This window comes from Hesperophylax consimilis, chromosome 24 (assembly GCF_061612785.1).
Source record: "Hesperophylax consimilis isolate HC1 chromosome 24, BYU_Hcon_1.0, whole genome shotgun sequence".
NCBI classification, from domain to species: Eukaryota; Metazoa; Arthropoda; class Insecta; order Trichoptera; family Limnephilidae; genus Hesperophylax; species Hesperophylax consimilis.
Window position 1 is genome coordinate 1,710,438 of NC_142859.1, and position 10,440 is coordinate 1,720,877.

Consider the following 10,440-nt stretch of genomic DNA (forward strand, 5'->3'; position numbering starts at 1 on the left):
TCCTAAAATACCAATACAAATTGAAACGATAATATTGCTTATGATTATTTGTAGTTGGAACTATTTTACCATATCTTGTTTCGTGATGTATAAAATCTTGCTTGTCTTTTCAATTCTTAAAGAATTGTTCCGGTCAGAAGTTTGAAATATTGAACGATTATTTTACTATGAAAGTATATTAAAATTCTACCGTATTCATATTTATTGACATGAATGGAAAATATGGTTGAAACATCAAAAGAACGTTACGTTTTTTTCAACGTAAACCAGTAAAAATATATAAATAAATAATATTATAAGTGAGATCGTTATTATTTTCAAGACAACACATTGGTATAGCGCAATTCGGTTTTTTTTTTTTTTTAATATTTTCAAGGGAAATGAGGCAAAATCCCTTTGAAATGATTTTTAAAATCAATCAAACAACATTTTAAAGTAAATAAAAATAAACTTAACAACCAGTTATTAGAACTTTATAATATGTAATTTGAGTGCAGTGTTTTAAAGTGAAGTTTTGAAAGAAAATTTTGCTCAAAAATATTCGATGTTCAAAACGAACGTCGATCGGTAAATGCACCCCACATGTTTTCAACGGAATTCTCGGAAACTCTGAAGGCAAGTGTCTTGCTAAGCCCAGGGTAATTTATTATCCCGACCGTCGCTTTTTATTGCGGGCAGAGTGCACCACTTCAACAATCACCAGGAACAGGATTATTTGGAGATAAATGATGGACTTGCCGAACGTCACAGCAGTGCTGCTAGCGTATCTTATCTATGTGAAGTGTCAGCGCTTTATTAGCAGCAAACACATACCTGGACGGATGACGAAACTCTTGCTTACAGTGTTCCGTGGATTCGGTGGACTCTTACGCTGCAACAGCTGGTCCAGTTTCTTCACCACCAAATATTCTTGTCAGAGTCTCCATATTCTATGTTCGTCGAACGTCACAGCTGTGCTTCCAAAGTCTGGTATCTGTGAGAATATATTGTGTCAGCGCTTTTTTAGCAGCAGACACATACCTGGACGGATGACGAACCTCGTGCTGGCACTGTTGATGGACGCGGTGAACTCTTTCGCTGCAGCGGCTGAACCAGTTTCCTCACCACCTAGAATTCTTGCGGCAGAGTTTCCATCTTCTGTCTTCGTGTCACCTGTTCCTGTACTTCATTTTACTTAACTAAACTTCATTTTATTTTTGTAATATTTATATTTTTGTAATACCTGCATCAACTTGAAAGCCCCCCTGAGGTGATATCTCACAAAAACGGCGGTATAAAAATTTTCCAATAAATAATAATAATAATTGAGGTAAAAGTTATCGAAAGATAAGAGAAGAAAATATAAAGCGAAAAAAAACAAAAAATTGTTTTAAATCAAACAGTGTTGTTTCAAACCTAATAGTTATTCGATACAATTTTTGATTTGAACAATTATTAATCGGTTTGGTTGGGTATTTTTAGGTGATATCCAAGTTTAAGTTTTTTGTGAAAAAGGCCACGCAGCCGTTCCTCTCGATTATAAACCATAGATATTTAAAGTTTTTTTTATTTCAAACTAGGACTTTTACAATTTGCCCAAGAAATGTGACCACTCAATGTAAATTCTTTGTTCAAACCATTTTCAGGCCGAGGTACCATAATATTGATTGATTATTCCTATTTATCAGCTCATAGTAGGAACCACGATTATGCGAACTTTGCTGGAATAAGTAGGTGGTATCAAAAACGGCCGCCACCTTAAACCGGAACCACAACATAACAAACAGATCAAATACCAAATGGTTAAGTTAAAACAGGACGCAATCTAATTTTACAAAACTTCTTCCTTTCAAAAAGAACAAGAACAAGTAACTTATATTGATGTTAGGTTTAAAACTTCCACTGGTAACGTCAAGTTTTATGTTATTATTGTTTTCATTTCATTCAATGTTCCTCTTCTTGAAACTTAAATTTATGTTATTTATCTTCAAAGAAAAATAAACTTATAACTTATGCTTTATTAGTAACGTGGAATTATGATAATAATTACTATAATACACACGCAGAGGTTTTGTCTTTGCGATATTTTTTGCTACATACTACAGTCCAATTTTATTTGTACAACTGTTCATTGTGTAGAAATGTACAAAACTTTTAATCAAAAGAAAGTATCAAAGAACATCCTAGCTGACTGAGTAAGTAAATTTTGAGATGTAAGAATATTATTATCAGGCATTTAGCCAATAGATATAAATTGTAATTTTCTTGGAGACCAATAACCCAGGCACTTCCCCACCTTCTTCTTTACCATAGCTTCCCCCATCCACCACCTTTAGCCTAACATCATACCCAAATTAGGGATCCCATAGTCCTTCTGGTTCCAGACGGTTAGGGGCTTTAAAGATGTGGCCGTTGGGCGGCATTAAAATAAAAATAATCAAATATATTTCCACCTAAAATTAAGTACTAAAAATTCTATAATCTTTAATCCTCCAAATTTATTTTTTCTCTTTTAAATATATAAATATTGCATTTTAATTTATTAATAATGATAAAAATGCAACCACGTTAACAGTATAAGTATTTATTTTTTCGAATAACTTTATTAAGTAAAACCACAAATTAAAATATTCAATTATTGAAGACAATATTAGCTATTTCTAAACTAAAATCTGAAACTTACCGTGCCCCGGCAAGGCAAGGGTCCTAGGTTCGAGTCCTAGATGTGACCGTATCCTTTTCTGATATTTCTGTTTGAGATTTTCGTTTAGAAATCGCTAATATTGTCTTCAATAATTAAATATATGTATTTTTAAATCCTAATATCAAACAAAAAAAATAATTTATATTTATTAATTTATTTATTAAAAAAATAGTAAATTACAATAAAATAAGCCGCCGATCTCACTAAGGTATTGTTGTGTCGTGGTGAAAAGCAACTTAATGTTATATTAAACTAATAATATTTAAACTTACAAAATGTTTAGAAAAATAAAGACTAAAGTTAGTCTTACTAAACCACACTGATTTATGACAAAGCGATTATATTACAATCTCAGTTAGTACAGATTTTTTTTCCATTTTCTTGAATTTTCTTTAAAACGTACCTATTTTCACTAAGCATATTAGCATCATAGGATCGTGTGAGGAATGTGGATATCCGCAAAGAGTGCAAGGCTGATGTAAGCGTAATGAGTAAGATCAAGAAAGGGACGCTTAGATGGTTTGGGCATGTAGAGCGAATGAGCGAAGAAAGGAGTGTAAGGAGAATATACGATGCAAATGTGAATGGTAGCAGAAGTCGGGGACGCCCGAGGAAGACATGGCACGACCAAGTGAATCAGATACTTGAGTCGGAACAATAGAAGAGTATGTATGAGACGATGTATGAATGTGAATGAGGCAAGGAGTGTGTGCCAAGACCGAGTTGTTTGGCGGTCCGTCCTCTCTGCCTACCCCTGCGGGGAAACGGCGTGATGGTTAGTTAGTTAGTTAGTTAGTTATATTAGCAATGGAGCTAATGAGGTAAAATTAAAAGTTATGAGCTTTTAAAAACATAGGTAACTGGTGTATTTTGGCTGTTATTTAGCTGTTTTGGGGAATTGCTTAGTAGCATTTAAGATGGTGGTTGGTCAAAAGTTGTGTGCGTAATTTTTTTTATTAAGTATCTTGTGCTGATTCTATAACGCCTAGCATGGGAATATTGGGTTGCTCTTTTTAAAGGCACAATTTTAATGGCGCGCGGTTTATAATGTGCTATTATTATTACATTGCAAGTTTTTCTCATGATCTCATCTTTTTAATGGGGGTTTACTGCAAACACGTACCTTAGGGAAAACTATTACAGGAAGTGTAAAATAATATGTTTTTTTTTAGTTATTTTAGGCGATTCTTTTTTTTTTAAATTTAAATCCAAACAATGAACAATCAATTTTCATATTAACGAAATAACTATTAAACTGGATTATTTCCATTTCCGGTGACTTGTTTGTGTTAGCCCTCTTCAGTTATTTTACTGAAGTATTTTACTGAAGTATTTTACTGAAGTATTTTACTGAAGTATTTTACTGAAGTATTTTACAGAAGTATTTTAATGAAGTATTTTACTGAAGTATTTTTCTGAAGTATTTTACTGAAATATTTTTCTGAACTATTTTACTGAAGTATTTGACTGTAGTATTTTACTGAAGTATTTTAATGAAGTACCTATTCTACTGAAGTATTCTACTGAAGTATTTTCACTGTTTTTTTATTACTAAAATGGAGGCATTTTTATTTTATTATTATGTTTATAAATCAATTTTCTATATCGAGTTTCTACTTGCCGCCAAAACGAAATGTTCGTTTTTATTAGTCAGTATACCGGCGTTGAAGTTGTTTTTGTGCACCTAATTGGCATTTGGCGAGGTTGCTAGAGTTGTCTACTACAGCCTGGGAAGGTTGGTTACTTTAAAAAAAATTGCAAGACATTTTAAAGTGAGTAAATAGTGAAAGTAAAAAAAAACTTTATTTTACGCGTTGATTTTTTAGTACAACGATCATAGTCAGATTAAAAAAACTTTATATCATACAGACATTTTTAACGGTATTCAAAGTATATTAAAATTCCCCTTGTGGTTCTCGACTAGCAAGTAAGAGGTCGCGGGCTTAAATTTAATTGTATTTTTTTGAATTATTTCACAATTTACACATTTGAAATAATTTACGGCACGTTCCAGAGCGGAAGATATTCTCAGTATCGCCCTTGTATAAGACCATCATTCCGAATTGAAACGTTGCTTGAAATGACTGGCTGTGTTTGATGACTATTGAATAGCCAGGTCTTCCTCCCTCTCCCTCCCGACTACCTTCAACCTCACAACTTACCCCAATTGGGACACCATAGTATCACCGGCTCCAGACGGTTGAAAGCATTTAAGACAATTGTACGACATCACGTTAGAAAGAAAATTATAAACTATTCTGGATATTTACTGAAACCTCCAATAACTAGAAGAGTGTCATTTTATTCTCTAATTTGCGCCTTGATCCAGTTCAGATAAGGAAACACCTTAGTGTATACAGCGGGCGTGATGGGGAGATCGTAGGGCGTTGATCTAAAGTTGAGCAATCCGTCCAAATTCCAAAAGAGTGACACTTTATTCTCTTATTTGCTCCTTTATCCAGTTCAGATAAGGAAACACCTTAGTGTATACAGCGGGCATGTTGGGGAGATCGCAAGGCGTTGGTCTGAAACTGAGCACTCCGTACAATATCCAGTGAACAGTAGAATCAATTGAAACCGAACGGTCCATGAAGGGTCCTCCAGAATCTGCTGCGCATGAGTCCATGCCCACTCCCCCTGCGCACAACTGCTTGTCCCAGAGAAGTCCCGGAGATGTGGAGTTCATGTAAGCAGCCTGACAGCTAGCCAGAGACACCAAAGGTAGCTGATGGTGGCGTTTCTCCGCTGATTGTAAGCGACCACCGTCGGATCCCCATCCAGCAATGTATGTATAGATGTCAGAATCGGTTGTAATGTCAACGTTGGGTAGGCAGATTGGTCTGATGAATTCTGTAAGAAGGCAAATTATAAATAAAAAATATGAATTAATTAACAAGGAAATAAATGGTTTCAAAAGTAGCTACGTAGAGGAAATTTTAGACCATGTTGAGGGAGACAATTTGATCTCTCCGGCAGGACTCTCTTGGAACATCCTTGTACTGCGGTGGAAGGGATGGATTCATATGTCCGTCACACTAACTCCCAGATTAGCCCACCCCTCAAACCATCTCCTTCCCAGAACTTCTACTCAATCCTTTCCTAATCCTTGCGACGCGGGGCACTGGTGTATTGGACAGACCTGCGGTTGAATTTTCCCTTTCAAATCTCTAAAATAAAGTAGGAATCTTAAAGATATAAGTGATAAAGTCGTGTAATAACAATACTCGACTTTGCCCTAGCACGCCTAGAAAATCGATCTCTCCGTTAGGTTTATTTTAATTATTTTTGATGAACGTATTGCTAAAATCTCAAATGTAAATCGTCCAGAAAAAGTAAATTTGATGCTTACCACAAACATTTTGTTTGGTAAGGTCTTGTCTTTATTAATCGTAAATATAAATAACTTACACTCGCAGGGATCCCTCTTGAAACGTTGGAGATTCTAGTAATTTTTTCATCAGAAATAATTTAAATGTGAACGTCGAGCAAAACCGCGTTATTAGAGTCTCATGTTGCCTTAAAAATGTTTAAAGCACAAGTAATGTACGAATTACATTTGATTCTGATAAATAAATTATTCTCAAAATCAAGGTAATGTACATAACAACATAAAAACTGAATACAATTGACAAAGTAATTAAGATAATTAAAATACAAATGAGTGAATAACACCGTGTGCGACCCCATGCAAGTAATCACAAATCTCATCATCTTTTTTTATTTATTGTTTTTATTTTAGTAATTTGTACATTTAAGTTTACAAATGACTAATTAATTATTACATACAAATATACTATGTTTTTTTTTCTTGCTTGATGTGGCTCCTACACAACATCTTGAACTTTTCAATTGGGGCAGACTTAAGGTTTTCCGGCAGCGCGTTATAGTATTTCATCCCTTTATATAATATAGTATTCTGGGTATTCGCTTTGTCCTTCTTTGGTAGCCTAATTTGATTGTACGTCCTAGTTTTATGTTTGTGTATGTCCTTGTTGTATACAATTTTATTCGAAAAATATTTGGGTAGCAGGTTGTTTACAATTTTGTGTAAAAATATCATCGTGTTCAAGGTCAACATCTGTTTCACCGTTAGCCAATTTAGTTCGTTTAACATTTTATTTACTTTTGAATACCTATTTCGTCTGAGTATTGTTCTCATTGCCCTATTTTGGAGAATTTGAAATTTATTTTGCTCTCGGTCGTTACACAGGAAAAGGATAGTTGAGCAGTAATTAAAATGTGGAGCAATAATGGAGTTATAAATGGTGATTGCAGTTTTTTCGGACAGTTTTTGGCGAATTCTTCCCAAAAAAGATATTTTTTTACCAATTTTCTTTTGGGTATATTCCGCATGTTTGTTGAAGTTCAGTTTGGAATCTATTATAACTCCCAAGTATTTTATATTGGTAACATTTTCAATAATTTCACCATCAATTTTGATTTTGCTTTCACTGGATGTCTTCTTATAACCAATTACCATACATTTTGTTTTTTTTGTATTTAATTTAAGCTTATTTATTTTTAGCCATCTTGATACATTATCTAGTTCATTATTTAAAATATGTATTAGTTCTTCATAGTTTTCTCCAATTATATATATAAGTGTATCATCGGCAAATAGTCGTACTTTGCATTTTGAAAATATTTTCACCATGTCATTAATATAGAGTATGAACAATAGAGGTCCAAGGACTGATCCCTGTGGTACTCCTAATTTATTTTCCATTGGTTTTGAAAATTGATTATTAATTTTTGTTACCTGTATTCGGTCTTTCAAATACTCTTTTATTAATTTAATGGCTAGAGTTGAGAAACCAATTTCTTTAAGCTTTCTTATCAATATTTCTCGATCTATGGTTTCGAATGCCCTTTGAAAATCCAAGAATATTGCTAAGATAAATTTATTACTATTCATTCCTTCTTTCCATTCTTCAACGATTACATTTAACGCTGTTTCACAAGAATTATTACATCTGAATCCCGATTGTTCTTGGTATAAAATATTGTGTTCATCTAAGTATTGCAATATTTGTTCTTTTATTATCACTTCAAGTATCTGTTCATATTTCGGTAAGGTGTTTATTGGTCGAAATTCTTCACATTTTCTGGTATTTTTAACCTTTGGGACCGGTATAATGGTAGACAGTTTCCATGACTGTGGAAATTTTCCCTCTTCAATTGTCTGATTAATAATATTTAATAGAGTGTCATTAATATAGAATTGGATCTTTTGATGCCATGTTTGCACAAGTCTGCATCTGTTTGACTAGTTACATGCCGTGCGCACAGCGTTCTGCACAGTCTGGGGACATAACGCGTATGTGTGCCGAATATTTCAAAGAAATGCTATTTTAAGAATTAAGACGTCGAAAACTGTGTATTTCGAAGAACTACCATTCGATAAATATGTCATTCTAACAATTGATTTCGGTAAATTGATTTCCAAGAATTGATTTTCAAAGAATTTACCAATAATCGTCCACAATTTATCGTAAAATACTTTGAATGTGTTGTTCGCTAAACTAAGAATTCAAACCTGGGGAGGCTCTTGGTTTCTGGCAAAGAGGAATACAGAAGTAGAGAAGCAGAAGAAAAGGTTCCCCATTCAGCGCAATACTGAGAGGAGTGAAGGAAATTGGTTCATAAGGGCAATCGGAGCAACGGATGGAGATCCTTGGCAATGAGGTAGTGATTCAAGAATGACACGTTAGACCCTCCTCACCATTCAAACATATGAGCCTCTAAATAATTATTGCTGTATTACTTGAGAATGTAACGTCCTCGGAGAGACGTATAACGGCGATGTCATTTTTCTGAGTTCTTTTAGAAGGCTGATATTCCGGGTGGGTAAAGATCTCTTCAATCCGGATGACTACGGATCTGTCATTACAGTCGGACTCTCTGCCATATCGAAAACAATCGATTGCGGTTCTTTTGTCATATTCGCCTAAAACAATCCTGATCCTGAAATGTAATAAATTTAAATAAATAAGTCGTCAGAAATATTCGTATGTAAAAATGATAATGGTGGTAAATGAAAATTTTTAATTACGCAAAAAATTTAAATTATAACCCACAAAAAATTTAAAAAAAACAGTGCAAAAACCTAGTAAATTACTATTGTCGTGAAACAGATTTTATAAAATTTTAAAAGGAAGGGTTTCACTATTTCAATACACAAGATATAATAGATTAAACTATTTCGATAGACAAGATATAATAGATTTAACTATTTCAATACACAAGATATAATAGATTAAACTATTACAATACAAAAGATATAACAGATTTAGTTATTTCAATACATATAATATATATTGAAGGTACAACTATATTATACGAACATAAAAGGTTGTTGTATCTCCTTTTATCACAACGTATTTTGTGATCAGCATAAATACTTTGCTTTGAATCTACTTCATGTAAATGGAGTTATTTATTATTTCGTTTAAATCACTAACACCAACCAAGATCTATGCAATAATTTCAACATCAAAACAGATAAACTTATATAACATGTAAAATATAACTTTATCTTTGTAAGTTTAATATATCGGAATATATTATATTTATCAGTGGGCACTTCATAGAATATGACTTAAATAATATATTTTACAAAATCTTGTAAGACTGGAGCTTACATTACTATCAGAAAACTTGTTACAATATGCTTACGGAGATACAAATTGTGGCAGCACAGCGTCAAACACACAGTGTCCAGCTGTTACGACGTATCGCTTGCTGATAAACGTAGCTCCGCACCCAACAAAGATTGAACTGTGTTTCGGAGTGGAGTTTCGGTATTCCACAAGAGCCAGCCAAGGATACTCGTATAATTCGGTCGTGGAACCTCCAACTATTAACGGTACCACTCCAGCAAAATCTATTCCGCAACTAGCTGGACTTGGAAGAAGTTGGTCGACGTTCACTGTTCGGTTCGATTTTTCCTAGAATGATAATAAACATTATTGACTGAGCGTAGCGAATTCCCGTTTCAATTCGACACATTTGCATTTGGTCTGTTTATAAATTTGTCTGTGTCTTTCGGGTCCAATCAATCCTGTTAAGATGATCCTGATGAGGGCGCGCTCGTGCGCTGTGGTGCACAATGTGTCAAATCGGAATAATCAGCATTCGCAAAGTCTAACGTTCACAGAACAAGTTGAGTGGTTTATTTATGGTCATAAGTCATAATTCGTAAGCATATTGTTTGCCGACGTGCAAGGCCGCTTCAGATAAGCAAGGGTCAGACATCTCGGTGTTCTTCTTCTAGCAAGAATGTATCATAACTTATGTAAAGTTTTGCATTGAATTAAACCGGTAATCTGCATTTCTTCATGAAAATAAATATGTTTGTGAATGTTTGTCAAAAGAAAATTTTCCATAATTTATTTTTATCCATTTTTGGCCATACCCATGTTAGTGATTACTATAGCTGGATACTCACAATTGCTGAATGTCGACCAGGTCAGAATACTCAAATACAAATACAAACATTTTTTTAAATAGATTAATTAATAATTATATCGTCACTGGGATTTCCCGTGCTGCGGAATTCATTTACATTTGATTAAAATTTGATAAGATTGTTTTTTTTACACTTCTCTGTTTGTTGTTACCTCCTGTGCACTGCAGCAAACGTTTTGATTAGAAGGATCTCCGCAGACCGAACGCCTCAGAAAGCTAGAAGTCTCCGAAGGTGGCGGCCTTGGGCCATCGGGTAGTCTCATGAGGCTCTGGCATTTGTTGAGGGGCAT

The 10,440-nt window shown here is 34.0% G+C and overlaps 1 protein-coding gene across 1 annotated transcript; it reads right to left on the minus strand.

Annotated features, from left to right (window-relative positions):
• Positions 1-4,219: 4,219 nt before the first annotated feature.
• On the minus strand, positions 4,220-10,440 carry LOC149411794 (phenoloxidase-activating factor 3-like). The gene is made up of 4 exons (XM_089646242.1): positions 10,303-10,440; positions 9,359-9,630; positions 8,440-8,680; positions 4,220-5,603 (listed from the first exon to the last, which is right to left on the minus strand). The coding sequence occupies exons 1-4, from the start codon at positions 10,438-10,440 to the stop codon at positions 5,118-5,120; spliced, it is 1,137 nt and encodes a 378-aa protein (XP_089502368.1). The 3' UTR covers positions 4,220-5,117.